This window comes from Desmodus rotundus, chromosome 1 (genome assembly GCF_022682495.2).
Source record: "Desmodus rotundus isolate HL8 chromosome 1, HLdesRot8A.1, whole genome shotgun sequence".
Taxonomy (NCBI): Eukaryota; Metazoa; Chordata; class Mammalia; order Chiroptera; family Phyllostomidae; genus Desmodus; species Desmodus rotundus.
This window is the reverse complement of record NC_071387.1, coordinates 78,395,012-78,420,308: the sequence shown is the minus strand read 5'-3', so window position 1 is coordinate 78,420,308 and position 25,297 is coordinate 78,395,012. Positions and strand designations below refer to the sequence as shown.

Here is a 25,297-nt window from a genome sequence, read left to right as displayed (position 1 = left end):
CTCTGGGTGCTTTCTGACAGGTTCTCCTTTCCCGAGGGTCCGCTTTCTATCCAGCGGTATAGCAACTAAGAAAGTGTTACTGGCGTTAACTGAAGATCCTCCCAGAGCTGCCTACTCTTGACCACAGTCCACTGCTCTAGAATTTTTCAAATGTCCCATATTTTCATTCTAAATAATTAACATAAAAAATCTGAAATCTTAGCTTTGCGCTAATTATATCCGTGCCATACAATTGTTTTTCTATTGTAGGCACTGAACAACCAAGAACATTTTCAACACTGATAAGAACTAAAACATAACTTTTGGCAACTAGCACTAAAAAACACAGAATGAGTCCATGTCACACGAAAGAAAACACACGTAAGACCGTTTTAAAATAGAAAGTAAACTCATAGGCAAGTTGAATCAAAAAACCTGAACTTGAAATCATTTTAATTTCCTGAAAAAGATCAAGTTTCCAGTGAGTCTCCAAGTCAGTTTTGATTGCCAAACAGTAGTCACTTTGAATGACATCCTTAATCGCTTTGCATTTAATTTGCATCTATGTGGGTGCATTTATGCACCCAAGTTCCAAAACCTTAAGCCACTGTTAAAATCACAACTCACAACTAAAGAGTTGCTTGTGAAATTCTTTTGCAAAGCCCCAGGCTGGACCTTGTCATTTCAAGTACAAGACTAAACATATACTAAAAAAAAAAAAGAAAGAAAGAAAAATTGCAGATAAAAAGTAAACAGGCTCTGAGTGGATTCTTGAGGAGGTGACCCCAGATCCCATATATCCTGCATATAAGTAAAATTAAATCCCATTCCTGATTACCCTAATCCAATACGTTTGCAATACTTATCACTTATCTACACGAGTGTATTTTTAACACTGTAATAATGAACCAGAGGAGAAAGTTGAATGAGTATCTGATATAAAAGGCCATTATTCCAAAGTAAGACAAAGCAATTCATACTATGGTTCCAATTATGCTTAAAAGATGACCAGGCCCTGGCCAGGTGGGTCAGTTGGTTGGATCGTGGTCCATACACCAAAAACGTTGTGGTTCCATCACCAGTCTGGGAGCATAAGAGAGGCAACCGATCGATGTTTCTCTCTCTCTCACTCCCTGTCTCTAAAATCAATTAAAAAAATCCTGGAGTGAGGATTAAAAAATATGTATATATAACTGGAATGAAATATATCAAAATAGTAATGATGAATGTAAGACAATAGGAGACATTTCTTTCTAAATCTTTTAATTTTTATATCATGGTGGTTATATTTTTGATAGGAAAACAAATGATAAACAGTTCAATAAGGAACATGTACTTTAAACTGTAAATTAAAATAAAATTTTATTCAAAGCATCTTTTAAAATTACAGCATATTTATTTTTATGCTGTTAACTCTGCCAAACTACAACTTATGAAGCATAAAACACTTCAAAATCTGAATGTAAACCACATTTTAAAAACAAAAAGCAGTCTTCACACACCTCAAATTTTAAATGCCAATGTATTTTGTCCAAGTACATAGCTTATATCAAAAAGAACATTTTAAATATTTCTATAGTAAATAGTTGTAATAATTTCTTAAAATTTTCAATTATACAAGTAAAAAATGTCTGTGAATATAACTATTATAGTTGACAAAAGTTGACCAGTGAAATAAAAACCATACTTTTGAAGGTCTTAAATTTTATTATTTTTGAATTGACAAGTATTTGTATTTTTAAAATTCTTACTGCCTTTCCTTCTTTATGTAATGTCATTAAATGTTTAATTTCCTAAGACTAGTAAGTGTTGCTTCATATAGTTCATTTAAGTCATACTGGAGAGGAAAAATCTAGAGAAAATGTTGAAACCTAAACCAAGAAAATTCAATGCTATAGTCTCTCACTGTGCTTGTAAGTGCTCCAAGTTAAAATTCTATATATCGGATTACAAACAAAATTCTTAGACCATTACAAATATAAATTTTCTTATTACAAAAACATCTTTCAAGATTTGTAATTCACTGTACTGAGGATTACATTTGTAAAGTAAGTCCTCATCATGCACATCATTTGTTACTATCATCTTTCAAACTTTTGCTCCTTTTCAAGACATTTACATGCCTCCCCTTCCCCATTGCTACATATATGAACTGTGACTGTAACTCATTGGGATTTGGGGATAAATAAGCCTACATTTTAGATAATGTTTAAACTATATATGTAGGCTACTACTTCAATTCAAAAAAGAAAACAAAAGGCGCTGAAGAGCCCATGTTTCCCTCTATTATTCTGAGGTTTACTCCAATTAAGCATCCATAAAAAATTACCATGTTATGTATGTTATTTAGTTCCTGCTTAAACAAAAGCTAAAATGATGGATATTTGTACCTACATAAAGGAGGTGAACTGCTTAGCTCTTGATTTTTATGTTCATGCTTCAGTACATAAAGTGGTGTTTAAAAACTTCATCTATTTGGAAAAAATGGTTTAAAACCACCACACAAGTTAACACACGTGCAGTTAATTAAAACTATTCCAGAAACCTACTTATTTGAGTAGCTAATACTTTCTCTGCGGTGTTTAACTGATAGCTAAATTTAGTGAGCACAAAATAGCTTGGCATGGTATTCTGAAAAGCAAGGTAGCTTTATGCACTGAAAATATAAATAGGAGGTTTTCATTTGCTAATAATTCTAAAAAAGCAATACAGTTAAAATTTAGTGTTTGTTAACAAAAGATTTAAAACAGTTCACTACAAAACAACCCTGTAGATGTCCATTTTATTAATAAAAATCCAAGTGCCAAATCTCATTACAGGGCTCATGTTAAAAAGGAAAGAAAGAAAGAAAGCAATTACCAGGTTTACCTAGACTTTGCAAGATTAATCACTCAATTTCAGCAAATGAGAAATATGAAATGTGCAAAAGTTCCCAAGTTAACATGAGAGAGATGACAAGTGCTTTTCAAACCTAAACATCATAGGATATATAAAGCCTCATAAAGATAGAATAAGACTGATTTTACTCCAATTTTTAAAAGTCTCAACCATTATGCATCTTACTCAGATCCTCAGATATCTATTTTTCCTCCAAAGTCCGTAACTTAGGACATCTTCCGAAATAGTCAGTTTTCCACTTCTCTAGTACTGTTAGTCACACTATTTTGCAATTTAAAAATATACATCTCACATACACCTTACATTTTCTTACTTACTTCAGTGTTTACAGTATTGTTAAACATACTAATACACATTGTTAAAAATGATCTTATAAATAATCTATCTTAACCTTCTTTGGCTACATGTTCCATTCTGTTTTTTAATAAAAGTGTCTTATTCAAAAAGTGCTTCCTGTGAGAACTGCTTCCAATGAATGCATTAAACTTGCAAAATCTAGCTTCCCACAACGTGTAGTTTCCTACCCTGTACTAGAGGTCCCATATTTACAAAATATTTTAAACTTTACAACAACCCATTACCATATTTTAAAAAGTGCAATTCTCTCTCACCCCATATTCCGGGGCAATGACATTCTTCATTAATTTCTACAGAATAGCAGCCTATGACAAGCAAATAAGGTGCTTAGCTTATGCCCAGGGATCTATGTTTGAAGTACGCTGGGCGGTACTTTTGTACAGTGGAAGAGTCAAGTGTGCAGGCTACTGGCGCAGTGGCCCCCCCGTCAGGTTGGCGAGCTCTATGAGAGCGAGGGCTCCATGCAGGCGCTCCCGCTGCTCCTGCAGCCGGCGCTGGGCACCGCTCTTCTCATCGTCCTCCTCGTCAGACTGAAGGTATTCCAGAGGGTCCTGCTGCTCCTGATCGGCCTTTTGAGCGAGCTTTCCTTTCAAGGTTGGGGTACGCTGCTCCCTTGTTTCCCAATACCTATGGGAAATGCATCTGCATTAGTTAAATGGTATACCTGACATTTTCAAATGTTTACTTTTTAAAAAAAGGTTCTTTACCATGGTATTAAATATGTTTTGGCTTAAAAAGTTATAAAGTGATATCCCATATATATTACATATCTTTCTCATTATAGAGGAAAAAAATTCAAGTTGAAGAGAGATTTTCTCAGATTTCCAAAATCAACATCAAAAGCAGTGCTGGGTTTCATACTCAACCCTCTAATCACATGTTTTTGCCCTTAAAATATAGCTGCCTTAAAGGTCATATGTAAAGTGCACTGAAGTATAGAAATAGTAGAACAAATATCCATTCGAAACCTATTTATTCTATCCAGAGTTAACTATGAGAAACTTTAAACCCACAAAAATGCCTTAGAGATTAATCTGTAACCAGAGCTTAATCAAAAACTTAAGAGCGCCACCATTATTCTATTTCACGGCAAACTGGTAATTCATAAGAGAAAATGCAAATGTTCCACCTTTCCTGGTAACTAAAGAAATGCATATTTAAATGACAGTATCATTATATCCAAAACTGTCCATACAAAGACTTGCAGATTAATGTTCACAGTAGCTTTCTTTATAATAGCCAAAAATAACCCAATGCCTACCAACAGATGAATGAATACACAAGTTGAGGTATATCCACACAAGGGATTACTACTCAGAGATAAAAAGGAATGAACTATTGATAAAAGTCAACAACGTGGATGAATCTCAAAATAATTACATTGAGTGAAAAAAGCCAGACAACCAGGGAGTGCATACTGTATGGTTTCACTTGTATAAAAAATCTAGAAAATGCAAAGTGGTTTATAGTGACAGAAAGCGGATCAGTTGTTTGGGGAGGAGGCGGGAAGGAAGGAGTGGGAGTGATGAATTACAAAGGGGCCTGAGGAAACTGTTGGAAATGATGGATATGTTCACTATCTTGATGGTGGTGATGATTTCACAGATACACCCATATGTCCAAATGTATCAAATTGCGCACTTTAAATGTGTACTTTTATTGTATGTCAATTATACCTCAGTAAAGCTGTTACTACTCATACTGGAAAAGTTTTGGCAATACTCAGAGGTATAAAAAAGAAATGCAAATAGTTTATTTGACTTGAAGGACAGCTAGAAAAGGAGACTGGCAAAAGGTAAGTGTAGTCAGGTCCGCAGGGACCCAGTAAAGAAGATCTTTGAATACTATAATATAGGGTTCAGGCTTCATGCTGAGGATCACATTAGCATTTTAGAAAGACCCCCTGGCAGCAGCATGGAGAATGGATTTAGAGAGACGAAGTAGCTGAATCTGAGAGTTATTGAGGTGGATTCCAAAAGTTAGCCACTGAATTGATGGGAAAGGATAAAGACAAGGATAACCATCAAGTTTCTGGCTTGGACAAAATTAGAGATAATGGGGCAGTGGAGACCAGCCAGGAGGAGGAAGAAGGAGGTACAAAGTGATATAGTAGGCAAGAGAGACATAATTCCTGCCCTTGTAGACCTTACAGTCCAGCAGGGAAGACAGACAGACACTGCATGAATGAATAACTATATGACAAAGGTTTTGAAAGGGAAAATAAAATGTTATAAAAGCATCTATTAATTGAGTTTAACCTTATTTGTTTGGGGGGTTGGTGAGCAGGTTAGGGAAGAACCTCCTACAGTGATGTTTAATCTGAGTAAGAAATGAAGAATGAGCCAAGTGGCTAAATGAAGAGGGAAGTGAACATACTCTGCAGAGGAAGCAAAGAGCACAAATGCCCAGAAACCATAGGGAAAATGGTACTAAGGAGCCAGAAGCCCAGAGGGCTGGCGACAGGTTCATTGCCAAGGAAAGGCAGAGCTGCACCAGCACACTCAGGCATTCCAGACCTTATCCCAAGTGCAGAAGAAGCTGATGAAGCTCGAGAGTGGCACAATTAGCAGCTGGTGGTTTGTATAAGAGAGATGACTCTTTAAATCAAAATGTCCTTAGAGAAGTTTTTTAATACTGCCTCCTTCCACCTTGTTGCCTTTTAAAAAAATTAAACTGGGTGCTTTTTGGAACTTCAGAAGAACATCTCTCAATATACATCTATATCCATACATACCTGTATATAGAGATATATGGGGCTATATGGAGATAGATATTCCTATAATAATCAGCACATATTTAATTCTAGTATAAGGAAATAAAGAGGGGTTGCACTAACAAATGAAATATGTATAAAACATTCTTTTAAAATGGGGAGAACTTTTGCTTTTAAAATAAATTGTGGTCTGGGCACTCAAGACTAGTACCATATAGTTTCCTATCACATACAGATCCTGGTAATACTCCTAACAATTCTGTGGCTTAAGAAAATAAAGCACCATCTCAAGTTATTTTATTTCATAAAATGTGTATAAAAGCTACTTATTTCAAAACCCAGAACTGTAAAGTCCCCAGCATCAGCCCATATACTGGGTGTTATTCTGCAGTGGACTCTAGGAAGAGCCTTACTTTGCCAACCACTCGGCAGCGGCCTGGTTGTCCACAGTCTGGTGCTTACTGAGAGCATCAGTGGGTTCCTCCCGCTTCAGCCTGGCATAAGGGTGCTTCGGACAGTGGCGGTTTGCATGGGTGAATCTGCTAAGGCAGCCTTCAAAACACAGAGGGAAACACTCATCAGAATCTGGACATCCAGCACACATGGAAAATGTTCAGTTTTGCTGATAACCAAGAAAAATACATTAAGATGATGAGATTTAGCATTCCATTAATTAAAGGAGGGGGGAAAAAAACCCTAAGCACAGTATTGTATCAATGCTAGTGAGGGGGATGGGATGCTGGTTCTTTCACCTCTGGGTCATCACATTATAAATGCAGTCAACCCACTGGAAGTGATTCATTGGCATGTGTCATAAAAATGTTCAGACCCTCCAACCCTGGAATTCTATTCTTGAATCTATCAGAACACAACATCCCAAAAGATAAACAAAGCTTTAAGTAAGAAAACATGACCCTCAGCCTTGTTAGTAACAAACGCATTTTTAAAACAAATTAAATATTCAATATTGAACTATGAGGCAATTATTGTGCACAGCTGACCCTTGAATAACGTGGGAGTTAGAGGCAAATATCCAGATATAACTAGTATATGCTCAAGCAAATTCACTAGATGAAAAGCCTGCACACATTTGTAACAACTGACAATAATCAAGAAAATCATAGAGCTACAGAACAAAATGGTATTTAATTTCAATTATAACTGCATAAAAATGCGCACAAGAAAAATATCCTAAGAAACTGTGATAAGAGATTAAGAAAATCACTTAAGTAATAAGAAATTACTAATAGTGGAAGTATTAAGATGGTAAAATTTCTCCCTTCACTGAAAATGTAGACAATAATATGCTTCCTTCAGTTTAATAGTTAAAAGGCTTAGAACCAAACTAAAAGCCTATTTCTAAAGGCTATAGATTTTTCTACTGCCTACAACTGGATACAGTATTTTAAATTACCCTTTAAGATTTTCACCTAAAAAGAATACTTCTTTTAAAAAATCAATCTGTTCCCAGAAATTGAGCATGGTGTTTTCTAAAATTATTTTTTGAAAGAGTTTATTTATATATTTTTAGAGAAAGGGGAAGGTAGGGAGAAAGAGAGGAAGAGAAACACAGATGTGTGAGAGAAACACTGATTGTTGTCTCTCTCGCACGCCCCCAGCTGGGGGTCCGGCCCCAAAACCAGGCATGTGTCCTGACCAGGAAGCCAACAAGCAACCTTTTGGTTTGCAGGACAACGTCCAACCCACTGTGCCACAATAGTTAGGGCTGTTTTCTAAAATCTTTATCAAAAATACCCTCCCAAATAATTCAAGCAAAAGATATTTTAACTACTAACTCACAACTAGTTATTACACAAACCTAACTTCTAACATCGTACCATTTTCTGAACAAACGAAAGGTTTCTCTCCGGTGTGAAGACGCTGATGTGTTTTGAGCTGTCCACTTTGAACAAAGGCTTTGCCACAGTCTGGATAGTCACACAGGTAGGGTCTCTCACCTAAGTAGACAGACATTATACATTATTTCTGAAACAATAAGGCAAGAAGAAGAAGGGCCAGGTGGAGAATATCAACCTTTATATAGATCATGACTCCAAACAGCAATAAAACACATCGACCTCTACAGAGCTGCAAGTGAACATGCCAAAGACAGCCCTTCCCTGATATCAGGCAGCTATCCACTTGGAAGCACAATATTTTCTTTAGGCCTTGAACTTTTAGGTACCCAGGTTCAAATCCTTAAAGTTACCATCTTCAGCTGATCCCATATTTTTTCTCCCCATAATCCAAATCACAAACTCTTGCTGGTTCTTTAAAGTGTCTCCCATTCCCACTTCCCACTGCAACTTCCCCTTGCTGACTGGAAGCTCCTCCACCTAGAACAAACCCTGGCTAACGCCCTAGTCAATCCACCTGCACAACACTTCAAAAGTAGCTGGCACATAACTCTTGCTTTTGTCATAGCAACTACCCCCTAAACCACCTAAACCCTACTACACTCCTTAGACAAATAAAAATTATCTGCTGACTTCTAAATGATCCTCTAAAGTGTGCAATGTAACTACTGGGTTTGGGGACAGGATTTATCTTTACTTCACCCCTGAGATTTATTGCAGCCAAGAGGCAGTTCCTCATCTGGCTCTACTCCTTGCAAATCCTATCTTCTCTGCCCATTCAAATCTTCTCAATCCTGTGGGCTCTCATGAAACTCCCTCTACATCCAAATACTGGAGCTCTGTACCCTCTCCCTAACTTAGTACCCTATGTTGTTCATGTGTCGTGGTACTCTCCTTACACACAGATGCATAATACCTTGTACTCCATTTCAATTCCTGTATTCAACACAGTGCTAGGCTGGACAAAGTGCTCAAAAACGTTGCTCAATCGTAATTAATTATTTCTTGAAAAAAATATTCTTTGATCCACAGTTATATTCTGGTTCTTCCAACATGACTAAAAGAACACTAATTAGTCCTCTCTAAATTTCTCATTATTTAGAAATACACTAAATGGTTGTGATAGTTGGACACAAGTTCATAAAACACAGGAGATGGGGAATTATTTAAAATAGTAAGAGAAAAGCTTTTTACAAAGCATACACTCTTAGAGCTTAACTACACCACGGAGATCTTGGGCTCAGTTTCCTGACATACAGTGTCGTAGGCAGACTCCTGGAAGTAGCTGGGAAGTAGCTTATCAGGTGACACACGGTAGGTGGGTGATCAGAACTGGGACTCTCTTCATTATGCCATATGGTCTTGAAGCTTTTCTACACTGGCAACATGTACTCTACGACCAGTTTCTTGGGAATATTTCAGACTAATTAGATTTTTTTTAATTCAAAAATTCTCAAAATCAGATATTCACTAAGTAATTATTTTTACTGAACTGTACCTAAAGTCAAAACTTCTTGGCCACCAGTTTATGATTCAAAATTTAAGCTTTACCCTTTTCCAGGGATTTAGCTGAGAAAACTATGTTCTAGCATAACATTAAAATACAACTTTTCAAAAACTAAAAGGAGAGGGATCAAGCAAAAAAGAAAAAGAACTCATATACATGGACAACAGTGTAGTGACTGCGGTGGAGAGGAAGGGGAGTGGGTGGAGGTGGAAGAGGGTTGGGGGGCTAACTGGTAATGGAAAAAATACAATAAGAAATGAACTTTAAAAAAAACTAAAAGGAAAAAAGAAACAGGTGTAGAAAAAACAGGGGACTAAGAGTTAAAAATCCAAGGTCTAAACCAGTAGTGCCCAAGAGAGATAAAGTGTAAACCACTTCTAGTAGCTGCATTAAAAAGGAAAGAAAAATGGGTGAAATTAATTTTTTGTGAAGATTTTATTTATTTATTTTTTTAGAGAGAGGGAGAAGGAGGGAGAAAGAGAAGGAGAGAAACACCAATGCATGAGAGAAACATCAATCTGTTGCCTCTCACACCACCCCAACCAGGGACCTGGCCCACAACCCAGGCACAAGCCCTGACTGGAAATCGAATCAGCGACCTTTTGGTTCACAGGCCCATGGCTCAACCCACTGAGGCACACCAGCCAGGGCTGGGTGAAATTAATTTTGATAATGTATTTTATTTAACCCAATATATCTAAAATATTGTATGTCAGATATTGTATGGATATACATTTTAGATATATACTCAGTACCAAAAATTATTAAAGACATCATGCACTGTTTTTTCATACTAAGTATATTTTACACATATTGTGCGTCTCAATTTAGACGAGGCACGTTTCAAGTGCTCAAGAGCCCGTGTGCTACTATAATGGCCAGCACAGCTCTAGCCTTCAGATGGGAGAGGTCGTAAGGCAGTTGCCTAAGCTGCCTCATCTGTAAATTATTAGATACCATGATTAGAACCATGAGCCTCTTTCTGAGGCCAACTTTCTCTGTGGAAGAACAAGGACTATCTCTATATTATTTATCTGTTCACTTTCTATATGATATTTTAAACACAAGTCTAATTCTCTACACAAATAAAGATGGATGATGGTCTTGAAATAGCTACCTACAATACATTTAATTCTGAAAAATTATACTTCACCTTTGCCTTAATGGCTAAGTCCAACACTCTCCATGGCACACTCAGGGCTCTGGAAATTTTATTAAAAACTTGACAATTACTATTTTAGTATATGGCCAACAAATCAGCTTAAATAATTATACAGACAAGGGTATATCAAGTAAAATTCAGATAGGTAGAAAGATAGAACTAAATTTAGTAATAAGATATCTATGATTACTAGATTAATTACCCTGTAACTTTAGAAGTCATATGGTTCAGAAAGCCATCCCTCTCCAACAAAAAAGAAACCGACTTACTTGTAACACGGTGAAATGCTTCCTCTCTCTATTGCCCTTTGGCTAATAGTTCCTGCTACAGATATAATTAACTAGAGGAATTCTGCTTGAGGCTTGAGTTTTTGCAAGAGTAGTCCCCTGCCATAGAGGGTGCTTCCCCTAACCCTGAAGGGTGGGAAATATGCACAAAGTAATGACTGTTTATCAAAGATTCACCGGTCTCGAAAACTGGACTCAGATCAGCAGGGGTGAGGGTGAGGATCCTGAGGGTCCACAGACCAACCAGGAAGAAGGGACTGAGAAAATTCATACTCTCGTTTGGATCCCTTTCAAGACCTACCTGTCTAGAGATTGCCTAGAGATCTAGGCATCTAGAGATCGCCCCTCCTCCCTTCCAATTTCAGATTGTTTGACGGGGTGAAGGGGTAAAGCAATAAAGAAAAAGGACTCATGGGCAGGGACAACAGTGTGGTGGTTTGGGGTGGTGGTGGAAGAGGGTCTAAGGAGGATAAATGGTAATGGAAAAACATACAACAAAGAAAAAATGTATTTGAGAATTCTCCCATCTCCTCAAGCTGGCCTTCTCGATCAATAAACCTTTCCTTACTCTGAAATTCTCATGTGTTGAATACTGTCCTTCCTTTGAAGTGGCAGACACGGGAACCTGGGTCCTGTAACATACATAGTACCTACTTTTAAAACTACAATAAGGAAATATAATGCAACTAAAAAATTAATTTATAAGCCGAAACATCAAATCAGCTTTCTGTTAGGTATTATTTTTAACATTCTCTAAAATTTGCACAACTTACCTGTATGAGTCCTTTTGTGAGCCTGGAGCGATTTCTCCCGTGGAAACACCCTATTACAGATGTTACAACGAATTCTGCTGGATGAATGCTCTCCTTCATTTATTAAATCCCGGACAGTATCTGCTCTGGGTCTCCCACGTCGAATACCATCCTGTTAACAGTATGTATAAACATTAATATATTTCTTGGACTCCACTCATTAAAGCAAAATACCATAATAAATATTTTGTTTAAATCTTTCTTGAGTGACATCACCAAAACAATAACAGAGTAGTTTCAAGGACCCATCCCTCCATAGATCACTGAAAAATCGAGCTGTCACAATCAACTTTGTCACAACTCCAGAAAACAGAGATTTACGGCAACTCAGTGAACAATGAATTAAGAAAAAGGCAAATGAAAATAGCAGGAAAGCTTTGCAGAGTTTTTTACTTGCCCTTGCCCCTCTTCCCTACTATACTACAAGGTGGTCTTGGAGATAGCAGCTTTCATCCTCAGTGTGGGAACCTAGTCCCTGGTTCCTGAGAGAGTAGAACAGATCTTATTATGAAAGAATTGTGTCTGTTTGACCTGACTTGGGGCTACCTGAAGGGCCGAGGCAAGGTGCTTGTCTTTGTTTTTGCCTAACTTAGAACTCTCAGGGTGGAAACTGCTACACAGAGCTCACTGTTCAAAACCCTTGTGAGGCAAATGACAACTTGCTGCCACCTGGGGCAAAAGAATTCAAATGAGACAAAGAAATATGCCAAGAGCTTGGGAGGAAAAACTGGATGAGATTTTCTTTGGGAAATTATGACATTGAAAAGTGCCAATGAATCCTAAAGATAGATATTTAGAAAGCCACACACATGCCCAGGGCAGGAAGCATGCTCAGAAAAGCCCTGAGAAGACACTAAGCTTTCACCTTTGGCCGATCAGAGACTTAGCACAAGTAGGAAATTAAGGCTAAGACAGAGTTATAAATAGTGTGGCGAAGAAGGAAGGAAGGAAGGAAGGAAGGAAGGAAGGAAGGAAGGGAAAAATACAGTACAGAGCCATTCTGCAAAAATTAGCAGTTTTTTCCCCTTTCTTTTTTTTGGCTCCAGGCATTCAAGGAGATCTCTCTCAAAATATGAGCTGACCAGACTTTAGCTAAGGAAACAGACTTTAGACAACAAAATAGAGTTTACAAAAATAGTCTAGAAAAGTTGCCAAACAATTACAATCCACAGCACACAATAACATCAAATTCTGAGCTGAGAGAAGCTGATTTCCGGAGTTACCACATTATAATATTCAAAATATCCAGTTTTCAAGAAAATATTATAAAACATGCAAAGAAACAAAATTATGGTCCATACAAAGGAAAAATTAATAGAAACAGACAATGGTGTTACTAGACACTCTAAAAGGACAAAGAATAACAGGAAATCAGGAGAATGTGGTTTCAACAAACAGAGCAGATCAATAAAAAACTGAAAGAAATACTGGAGCTAAAACAAACAATAGCTAAAATGAAATTTTTCTCTACAGAGTTTTAACGACAAATTTGAAAGGGCAAGGAGAATCAGTAAATTTAAAGATAAGTCAACTTAAATTATCCAGTTAGAGAAAATAATTAACATAGCCTAAGACACCTGTAGAACATCATGTGTTTTCGTCTGCAGGCTGTAACAAAATACCATAGACTGGGTAACTTATAAACAACAAAAATTTATTTCTTACAGTTCTGGAATCTGGGAAGTCCAATATCAAGGTGCCAGCACAATCGTATAAGGGCCCTCTTCCTGGTTCATATAGTCAGTGCCTTCTGTGTCCCCACATGGTAGAAGGGGAAAGGGATTTCTCCAGAACCTCTTTGATAAGAGCTCTCATGACCTAAGTAAATTCCAAAGCACCTCCTTACACCACCATCTTTGCAGGTCAGAACCTGAACACACAAATTTGCGGGGAAGGGGACACAAACATTGAGACCAAGTATACCAACATACACATCATTGGAGACCCAGGGGCAAGAAAGAAAGGGGCAGAAAGAATATTTGAAGATATAGTGACTAAAACCTTCCCAAATTTGTAAGACAAAACTCTAAACATCCAAGAAGCTCAATAAACTTTATTAAGAATAAACAGAGAGATACACACTAAGACACATTAAATCAAACTATCAAAAGACAAAAGATAGAGAGAGAATCTTGAAAGCAGCATGAGAGAAGCAGTTCATCACATACATGGAGTCCACAGATAAGAATAGCTGATTTCTCAGGAGAAACCATAGAATCCAGTGGGATGACAATGTTTAAAGTGCTGAAAGAAAACAGAAGTCAACCACCAACCCTATATTCAATAAAACTATCCTTCAAAAACAAAGAAATTAGCCCTGGCTGATGTGGCTCAGTTGGTGGGAGCATTGAACCATAACCAAAGGGTTGCCGGTTCAATTCCTGGTCAGGGCATATGATCCCAGGTCCACAAACCAATCGATGTTTTTTCTCTCACATCAATGTTTTTTTCTCTGTCTTTCTCTCTCTCTTCCTTGCTCTCTAACAGCAATCAAAAAATGTCATTGGGTGAGGATAAAAAACAAAACAATAAGAATAAAAAATAAAGAAATTAAGCATTCCTACACAAACAAATGCTGCAAGTGTTCATTGCTAGGAGGCCTGTCCTACAATAAATCTAAAGTTCTTCAGGCAGAATGAAAGGACACTAGACAATAACTCAAAGCTAGACAAAGAAATAAAGAACACCAGTGGTTTTGGCTTGTACCTTCTCTTTTCTTTCCTGTAATTTAAAATTCAAATGCCAAATGTATTAAAAATTATAAATCAGTATTAATGGGAACACAATCTAAGATGTTATTGTGACAACAATAAAAGGGGGAGGTACAGAGCTGTGTAGGAACATACCTTTTGTATACTATGGAAGCTAAGATTGTATGAATGAAAATGGTATGCTACAAAAAAACCCAGTTAAACAAAAAGAAGGTAGTAATGGAGGAACTGAGAAACAAAACAAGTATATGACATATAGAAAACAAAAAACAAAATGGCAGAAGTAAATTCTTCCATATCAACAATGACTTTGAATATAAATAGACTAAATTCTCCAATTCAGTGGCAGAGATTAGCAGAACAGATTTAAAAAAAAAAAATGCTCCAACAATATGCTGTCTATTACAGACTCACTTTTAGATCCAAAACCACAAATTGGTTAAAAGTGAAAGAATAGAAAAAGATAATTATAAATATATACCTAACAAGAGAGTCCCCAGACTGTATGAAGAAAAAGTAGCAGAATTGAAGGGAGAAAAGAGACAGTTCAAAAATAGGTGGAGACTTTCACTTTCAACTAATGAATAGGGCAACTACATAGGTCAACAAAGATATGGAAGATTTGAACAACCCTATAAACTGACTTGACCTAACAGACATATACAGAACATTCCACACAAAAACAGCAAAATACATATTTTTCTCTAGTGCATATGGAACATTTCCCAGGATAGACCATATGTCAGGCAACAAAGCATGTATCAATACATTTTTTTAAATATTTACTTTTAAAGATTTTATTTATTTTTAGAGGGGAAGGGAGCAAGAAAGAGAGGAAGAGAAACATCAATGTGTGGTTGCCTCTTGAGCGCCCCCTACTGGGGACCTGGCCTGCAACCCAGGCATGTGCCCTGACTGGGAATCAAACCGGTGACCCTTTGGTTTGCAATCCGGTGCTCAATTCACTGAGCCACACCAACCAGGGCAATAAATTTTTAAAAACTGAAATCATCCAAAGTGTCCTCTCTGACACATATGTAATGAAACTATAAATCTATAACAGAAGGATAAACTGGAAAATTCATAAATATATGGATATTGGACAACACATTCTTAAACAGCCAATGGATCAAAGAAACCACAAGGGAAATCAGAAAATACTTTGACATGGATGAAAACAAAAACACAACATATCTAAACTTGTGGGATACAGTTCTTGGATTAGAAGACTTAATATAAGACAGCAATTGCTACCTGAAATGATCTACATATTCAATGCAATCACTATCAAAATTCCAAAGGCCTTTTTTGCAGAAATAGAAAAAGCAATCCTCAGCTCATATGGAAACGCAAGAGACTCCAATAGCCAAAACAAGAAGACTGACACTTCCCTATTGCAAACTTACCACAAAACAATAGCAATCAAGACAGTGTGATGTTTGCATAAGGAAAGGCATATAGACCAATACAATAGATTTGAAAGTCAAGAAATAAACCCCTATTTATTGCCCATTAATTTTCAACAAGGGTGCCAAGAACACTCAATGTGGAAAGAATGGTTTCTTCAACAAATGGCCTGATATGACTAATTTCTACATGGAGAAGAGTGAAGTTGGACCCCTACCTCATACAATATATAAAAATTAACTCAAAATGTATTATATGTCAAAATGTCAAAGCAAAAACTATAAAACTCTTAAAAACAAAGCAGGAATAAATCTTCATGACCTTATATTTGGCAATGGATTCTCAGATATAGCACCAAAATCACAGATGAAAAAAGGATAATGGAAGATAATATTTGCACTATCATCTTAATATATCTACTAAGGGTCTAGCATCCAGTACATATAAAAAACTCTTACAACTCAACAACAAAGAAAGCCCAATTAAAATGCGAGTAAAGGACTTGGATACGCATTTCTCCATAGTAATTATACAATACAAATGGTCAGCAAAACCATCAAAAGATGCTCGTCATTAGTCATCAGAGAAATGCAAATCAAAACTACAGTGAGCCAAGTGGAGCTCAGTGCATTGAGTATGGGCCTACAAACCAAAGTGTCACAGGTTCAATTCCCAATCAGGGCACGTGAGGGGCAACCACACATTGAAGTTTCTCTCCCTCTCTTTCTCCTTTCCTTTCCCCTATCTTTAGAAAATAAATTAAAAAAAAAAAAAAGCTACAGTGAGGTCAATTACACCCCAATAAATCTCAAAGAAAAAGAATTTAATTTAAAAAACCACAGTAAGATACTTCACACCAAGCTATATTTTTTTTAAAAAAGAAAAAGAAAAAAGGAGAAAATTAAAGTGTTTTTTGGTAAGGATGTAAAGAAATCAGAACCTTTGTACATTGCTGAGAAAAATGTAAAGGGTTAAATCACTGGAAACAGTGTGGTACAATGTACATAATACATATATAATGGAATGTTATTAAGCCATAGAAATGACAAGTGCTACAAGGTGATAAACCTCAGAAACAGTATGCTAAGTGAAGAAAGCCAGAAACTAAAGGCTGTATATTGTATCATTCCATGTAATGAAGTATCCAAAGTAAGTAAGTCCATAGAGACAGAAAACAGATTGGCATTTTCCAGACACTAACTGTAGCGGGGAAGAGTGAGTGACTACTTAACAGATACAGGGCTTTCTTTTAGGGTGATGAAAATGTTTTTGGAACTTAATATAGGTGGTGGTTACATAACATTATGAATTACTAAATATCACTTATAATTTCACTTATATATAACATTAATTTTGTTATATGAATTTCAGCTCAATTAAAAACAATTAAGGAAATCTGAATAACTGTGGGCTTTACTTAATAATAATGTATCAATTCAGTTCATTAATTTAACAAATGTACCATACTAATGTAAGACGTTAGCAATAGGGGAAACTGGGTATGTGGTTTATGGGAACTCTGTACTATCTTAACACTTCTATACATCTAAACCTTATCTAAAATAAAACATTTACTTGAAAAAGCTCAATATAAGTTAACTTAAAGAATAAATCATTTAATTTTTTTTAAATTTATTGATTCTAGAGAAAGAGGAAGGGAAAGAAACATCAATTCATTGTTCCACTTATTTATGAATTCATTGGTTGAGTCTTGTATATGCCTTGACCAGGGATCGAATCTGCAACCTTGGCATATTGAGATGATGATCTAACCAATTGAGCTACCTGGCCAGGGCCAAAAAATTTCTTAGATATTAAAATCTATTTCTACAACAGCCAAGAGGTGGAAGCAGTCTAAATGTCCACGGTCAGATGAATGGGTAAAGAAAATATGGTGCATTACAATACATGGAATATTCAGCCTTAAAAAAGAAGGCAATCCTGCTATGTTACATGGATAAACCTTGACTGACATTATGCTCAGAGAAATAAGCCAGCCACAAAAAGACAAATACTACATGATTCCACTTGTATGAAGTAGTTAAAGTAGTCAAACTCTTAGAAACAGAAGGTAGAAGGGTGGTTTCCAGGAGTTGTGGGCAGAGAGAAAAGAGGAAGGAATTCAGTGAGTATAGTTTTAGTTTTGCAAGATGAGTAAGTCCAAGAGATCTATTGCACAATACACAATTAAAACTAAAAAATGGTTAAGAAGGTAAATTTTGTTGTTTTTTGTCACAACTGACAAAAAAAAAGGAATGTGCAAAGGCACTGTAGAAGGTTATATTATTGTAAAAATATTCACCGTACCTCTCTCGCTGTGGGCACCCATAAGGCCAACTTGGCCACATAACTTGCTTTGGCCACTAAAATGTGAGTGGAAATTACATGTGTGACTTCTGAGCAAAAGCTTCAAAAGGCTACCATATGGCTCTTGAGTTTCCATTTATAATGAAGTTCAGAATAGGCAAGGTCCTAATTGGAACTTGACTTATTTATGTTTAAGGTCAAATTAGGAAATCAATTTGGCAATTGTTGCTGGTTATCAAACATTTTCGTTTTCACCTCCTTTACTCCTTGGCTGTGATCCACAGGAGCTACATTTAGCTCTAGTCTTTCTTGATAAAATTGTTCACTGAGCATCAGCAAAGAGAGACCCAACCATGAATAAAATTAGACCATCCACTGCCATAATTTATTGAGCTACAATAATTGTATAGATTGTTGCTGGCTTTGGTCATATCATGAATATTTTTAAATAGTTTTAAAGATGCTAAACAAATAAATGTAGCATCTATGATTCATAAAAATAGGTGATTCTGTTAATGAAATCAAGTTAATTAAAAACCTTAGTGATATACAACTCCTCTGCCATGAAAGAATCCTTTTCCTAATATTAATATTTTTAAATACATAAAAACATATTGTTGATTATGATTTTAATTTAAAAATTTTTTGTTGTTATTCAATTACAGTTGTCTGCCTTTTCTCCCCATCCCTCCACCCCACCCCAGCCGAACCCACCTCCCTTCCCCACCTCCACCCTCCCCCTTGATTTTGTCCATGTGTCCTTTATAGTAGTTCCTGTAGTTTTTTATTTTTTTAAGAACTAAAAATAAAATGTGTTTATTGAGGGAAAGAAGATGCAAGCAATATAAAAATCAAAAGCTTATCTGGCTTTTAAAAAAATTTAAGCTTTATTGTATTTTTTTCCATTACCATTTAGTCCCCTTATATCCTCTGCTTCTCTGACTTTAATTGGGTTTGCTTTCTCTTGTCAAATGGGGGTGGAATTTTATTTGTACATTTTCTAAGGGTCCCAATCTGCTCATGAAATCCTTACACAGAGGGAAGCTGTGGGGCAGACAGTCCTTAAGCGACACGTTGGGAAAACTCTTATCAGGGCAGAAGAAGCACTCAGTGCTGCTGTCTTCTTTCCCATCTGCTCCATGTGTACCACAAAATAGTCACTGCACACGATGGTGAGCCCAGCAATTAGTGAAAAGAAGCTCTGGAAGCTCACTCTGCCATCTCTGCACTTGTCCAGGTCCTTCATTATTTTGTCCAGAGCCACAGGGTCTTTTTGATTTTCCAAAATCCAGGGAACAACTTTTTCATGAGAATTCTCAGGTCCTCCTTTGTTAAGGAGCCTTTATTCCCAGCAAGTTTGTAAAACGTGAACATCATGGTTTCCATGGCGTGTTCCATTTGAGATGGCATCTCGGTGAGGTCTTGGCCAGAAGCACAGCAGGATCACTAGGCTGGCTGGGATATGCAGCCGACTATTACAATTTTAAATAATGATTAGTTAATATAAAAAATTTAAGATTACTCATTAATATTGTCTATGTTTCTGGTAAAAAAAAAAGTGTGTTTAATAGGAAGGAAGATATATTTAAAAAATTAACCATTTGGCTGCTTCCAAGCAATTCTAAGATCTTGTTTCAGGTACAAACCACACATTCTCATTTATCAGATGAGAAATGGAAAGCTAAACAATACAACATCCTAGCCATAAACAAGTAAGGTTTCACTAAGTGCAGTCTTTGAACTAAGAAAATTAGGCAAGGCAAGTAAGTAATCATCTAATGCCATAAATCAAGAAATAAAGAGCATCTTTTAACTGTACATATAAAAAATAAGCAGACTTAAAAAGAACTATTTTCATTTTGGCCTTAGCAGTACGAAGGTACATTCTGACAACAATAGAGTCTCACCAGCAACCAAGTATATCTGTAGCAAAAGAGAGAAATCTTGTTGAGACTGCTTGATTTGCAAGAAAAATTTAACAAATTCTAAGACACCCCACTGGTATTATGTGGCAACTGCTGCAAGATATGCTACCATAAAGCTAAATGATTAAACTACCAAAACTGTACACATATTTCAGTAAACTTCATTTTTTTAAATAGAATTTCAACATCTCCAGAAGTAGCTTAGTGATTTTGAAAGTGTTTTTTTTTAAAATGAAGTGTTTTTGAAAGTGAATAGTTTTTTAGAAAAACTATTCCATGATAAATGTTTTGAGTTCTCGATGTGAATAACTAACTTTAAAATTTTTTTTTGTCCCAACTGTGTAGCTCAGTGTGCTGGGCATCATCCTGCCAACTGAAAGGTCACCAGTTTGATTCCAGGTCAGGGCACATGCCTCAGTTGTGGGCCAGGTCCCTGGTTAGGGGCATGCAAGAGGCAACTGACCAATGTTTTTCGCCCTCTCATTTTCCCTCTTTCCCCTCTCCATAAAAATAAATAAATAAAATCTTTTTTTAAATTATGTTTTTTAATCCTCACCAGAGGACATTTTTTTCAATGCTTGGGGTGGGGGACGGGGCGGGGGTGGGGGGATTGTGGGGAGGAGTGGGCAGAGAGAGGAGAGAAAAACATAGCTGTGAGAAACATCAATTGGTTGCCTCCCCTATGCGCCCAGATCAGAAAATCAAATCCACACCTTAGGCATTTTGTGCTCTAACTGGGAATCGAACCTGCAACCTTTTGGTGTATAGGATGACACTCCAACCTGGCCAGGGCTAAAATTCTTTAATAAAATTTGGGTTATTTCTTGCGCTGGTCAGATGGCTCAGTTGGTTGGAGCATTGCCCACTGCACCAAAAGGTTGCAGGGTCAATCCCCAGTTAGGGCAGGTCCTGGAGGCAACTGATCTTCCTTCCTCTCTCCCTCCCTCCCTTCTTCCTTCTTTCCCTCTCCCTCTGTCTCTAACATCAGTGAAAATATCTTCGGGTGAGGATTTTTTTTTTTTAATTGGGGCTACTCTCAAACCACTTGGCATAATGCACATATTTACCTAGGCTTTAGAAAAAGTTATATTCAACTTGGTATTCATGTGATTACTAAAAAATCTAAAAGCCCTCAACCCATTTTTATACAAAGTAAAATTCAAATAAAGTACCCAGGCACAACCTAGAAGGAAAAGAAAAATAGGACTCAGTGGAAGGCATATGTACATTGCTAAGTAATTGAGAAAATATAATTTATCTTATTTCCCCTTTTGAAGTCAGATTTAGATCTAAATGTCCTATGGCTCCCATAGCTGTATTCCCCTAACTCTACCCTCACTCTATTCCCCACCTTGACCTACCTGCAAAGCTTTCCAAGTCTTAATTTGAACTATTACCAGACCCTCATAAAGCATCTCCATTGAGACATAGATAGGTGTTAATAATATGTAGTAAGTCTACTTGCATTAGCTTAATATTAAAAACATAATAAATACCTAAAGGCAATTCACACATGATATACACAAAACCAATCTCATGTAGGGATTAAGAGCAAGGGCTCTGGAAGATTCCAATCAGTTCTGCCACTTACCATGATGGTAACTACACTTAATGTTGGGGACTCTTTGCTCTAATTTCTCCTTCATCAGGTAAACAAGGTAAATTAGGAAAGGAATTACAAACACTCAACACAGAGCCTGGCAGGTCACTGTGCCAGACAATAAATGGTGTAAATGGTGGCTCCTGTGTTAACATGTTATGTTTAATATGGTAGTAATTACTCTCTACTAATCAGCTATTTGTAAGGCTGTGTGCAGTCTAGATGGTTGAAGTATTCGTGTGATAGGAAGGGGAAGGGAGGATAGGCAGCTGGCAGGCCCTGAAGAGTGAACGGTACCTGAGGCTAAGCACAGAGAAGCCAAACCACACAGGTCCCACAGTAGAGAAGTAACCTCATGGACACAAGATGGGGAGGCCTGAAATATCCTATGGCAGAGGAAAATTAGACCTGCTCCCTTACCTCCCAAAATTCTACAGGAAAAGCTCTAATGCCAATATGTAATTATACCTGCTAAAATGCTAAGCAATCTTACAATCAGGAGCCGGAACAAGTAGGTAGATGATGGATGTTCTCCCCACAGGTAGGGGAGACAGTGTTGGACAGGAACAAACAATAGAGCAACCAGAAGCTGATAACCAGTGTGCAGGACTCAGACACCTCCTTTGGGAGCAGCAGCAACAAAGACAGCAAATGAACACAAATGTTGTTCTCAAACCCACAGCCTCTAACCTATACACTGAGAAAGGTGGAGGGGCGCATGTTACTGGCATCAGCTTTAATGAAAACTTGTCTCCCACTTTCCCAAAAAGTGAGCAGATTCAGGCAGTACGATTAACCCATGCTGCACCTGGAGATAAAGACCTACAAGCACTTTTAAGGAGCAAACATAGGGAACTAGGACTCCCTGCTTTTAGTCTAAAGGGTACTTGTCACAAATCCAACTAGGTAACTTCCTTAAATAAAGGCATATTCTAAATTCGCCCTGGGGCCCCACCTTCTCCCAATCCTGAAAGATTGTCAAGCTAAATGAGTGAATTTTTGGAGCTGTATTTGGATTGCTTCATTGATAAGAGGACAAATTAGAACCAATTCCTCTGATAATTTATCAGAGTTACAGTATGAAAAATCGTGAGGAGTAAAAAAGTGAAATATAATACAGCCTTTTCACTTTCACATGTTCTTCATAATTTCTGGTATATTTTACCTCCGAAAAGAGGTGAACAACATGGAAATAAAATTCAAACCTATGCATTGTGCAAGCAACTTTTATAAAAGGTTTATATGAAAGTATGTCTGTCAGGATAAAAAGGACATACCTGCAGATTCCATTTATCTGTGATAATATTGTCTTGGATAACCCCAAATTAGGTTGTTATAATCAATAATAAGCCCAAAACCTTCCACAAGTATTTGTGCCTGTATGCCTTTATGATGTCTAACTATATAATCTATGTGTTTTATTTATTTTATTTATTTTTAGAGGGGGGAGAGAGGAAGAAACATGCCCCCTACTGGGGACCTGGCCCTGCAACCCAGGCATGTGCCCTGACTGGGAAATGAACTGGCAACCCTTTGGTTCGCAGGCTGGTGCTCAATCCACTAAGCCACTCCAGCCAGGGCTCTAAGATATGTTTTTTAAAAAAGACCTGGACAAAGAAAAATACCTGGGATACCTATCCATCTTACTAAAGGCTACCCAGAGATCAGCACTATTTTGAACATTCCTACTTATATACTGTTCAAATTTTTACTGAAGTGCAGCTTCAAGAGATGAAGTGTCAAAGCACATAGTTTTATTAACTTGATAGTTCTTTAATAACAATGACATAAAGTGTATCAATTTCCTCCGGGCTCAAGCAACAGTTTCAACATCTTTGCTACTGCGTGTAAAACGATCAAACTTATAACAACTTTTAAGTATTTGCCAATACAGATGCACTTACCCATTAGGTGATTTACTTGTTTTATCTTTGGCAAACTGCTTATTTTATATAGCCAGTTAACAAATAGAACCTTAATAGTAACCGTATATTAGCACCATTCATTCATTACCTAACTATTTACTGAGCACCTTTATTCAACATTTACAGTGTGTAAGGTATTAAAGTCGAATAGTCTTTATGTCTGCAGAGAGGCACCCCAAACACATGCGTCAGGACTAGGAGCCACAGAAACTCAACCACAGTGCCAGCTCTCCCACTACCTAGCTGTGTGACTTGGGGAGGTCCTTTCACCAATCTCTATCTAAGCCTTAATTGCCTAATCCGTAAAATTGTAGGTTTTAACCAGGTAACCGCATCCTTCCCAGTTCTAAACAGTCTGAGAGTAAGATTAGAGATTAGCGTCCCATGCCACAGTGCTCTTTCAGCACCAAGGAAGAAAGTACACCGGGTAAATGAACGGCAGGGAAGGCCTAACTTCCACTCAAGATTCCCTGACCTCCCTTCTCACTCTTCAGCTGTCTCTGCAACGCACCTTTAGCGGGGCCAAGTATCTACAGAGATGGAACACAAACTGCGCACGCAGCCCCCTCTCTTCCAGCACCCAAAGTAAACAGCTCAAAGGAGACAGTCACTTCCCTCCCTCCCGGGCCAGCGAAGACCCAGAGGTTTGCCCAGCGCCTTGCAGGGAGGCTTGACCACCTCCACCGCTATCCCGGGATGGGTTCCTTTCCACAGCACCACAGGACCACCCGCCTCTGGTCCCCCAGCCTCCCGCATCACGTGGCCACCGCCTCGCCCCACCCCCACGCAGGGCCCGTTTTTTGGCGCGCGGCAGTGACGTCAGGGTCCTGTCACCCGCCCCCCTCCCAGTCGTGGCCCCAGCTACTCTGCGTTTTAAACTCAGCCCCGCCCCGACGCGTCCCGGGCGCTGCGGGCTCCCGGCTGCACCGTTAACCGTTCGGCTGCCCCGTGCCCCGCCCCGCTCACCTTAAGGTGGCCGCTGTCTGGGCTGCTGGCTTCCTCCTCCTCCTCACCCCCGGAGGCGGTGGGAGGGGGCGCGCCCCGGCCCCGAAGCCCCGGGTGCTGAGGGGCAGCGGTGGGCAAGGTGGCCGAGGCTGCGGCCCCTGCGGCCCCGGGGCTGAGCGTCACATTGTGCGCATTCTCGCCCCAGCGCCACGGGTACACCATAAAGTCGCTGAAGCCAGGACTAGTAGGGATGAGTGGCGGGGGCGGCTCCGGCTCCCCCCCGCACGTGGCCTTAATCGGGGTCGTTCTGATGACCGACACCAGCACCCGCTTCGGGGAGTCGTGGCAGAAGATGACCGGCGGCGCCGGCTGCGGCGGGTTTTCCGCCATCGACGCTTCCACGCCCCGAATCATCGTGCTGCCCCAATCCGCAGCTCCGCCGACCACGCTCCCTGAGCCCGGACCTGGCCTTTAGCGCTGCTCGCCCGCTCTGCTTCGAGTCGCTGGCTCTCAGTCCCACCGGCTCATGGCAAGCGGACGTTTCCTGGAATCCTCCTGTACGGCGGCCAGCGAAGGAGCAGAGCAGCAAGGCAGCCACCGGGTGGTCAGTGCTGGACTCCAACCCCTGGGCCAAGCCCGTCCTCCGTACGCTCCAATGCAGGCTTCAGCGAAGGGAAGCAGCTGGCGGCCTGGCCTGAGGTGACAGGAAAGCAGAACTCACGCCTCTGAACCCCCGAAAATAACAACCTGCCTCTGCGGTCCCCACTCCGACTTTTCCCGCGTTACATTTCGCGCCTGGGCGGAACCAATCACCGCAAGGCCCCTGCCCGCTGGCCGCAGCGGCGAGTGACAGATCACACGAACCAATGGCCGGGCCTGCACTTCTTTCTTAGCAGAATGAGGCGG

The 25,297-nt window shown here is 38.7% G+C and overlaps 1 protein-coding gene and 1 pseudogene across 1 annotated transcript; both read right to left on the bottom strand.

Annotated features, from left to right (window-relative positions):
* Nucleotides 1-1,225: 1,225 nt before the first annotated feature.
* On the bottom strand, nucleotides 1,226-25,297 carry ZNF367 (zinc finger protein 367). The gene is made up of 5 exons (XM_024558272.3): nucleotides 24,413-25,297; nucleotides 11,533-11,683; nucleotides 7,786-7,905; nucleotides 6,361-6,499; nucleotides 1,226-3,861 (listed from the first exon to the last, which is right to left on the bottom strand). Exons 1-5 carry the CDS (start codon nucleotides 24,803-24,805, stop codon nucleotides 3,639-3,641), a joined length of 1,026 nt encoding a protein of 341 aa, XP_024414040.1. The 5' UTR covers nucleotides 24,806-25,297; the 3' UTR covers nucleotides 1,226-3,638.
* LOC112302750 (protein S100-A10 pseudogene) lies at nucleotides 18,855-23,564 on the bottom strand (annotated as a pseudogene).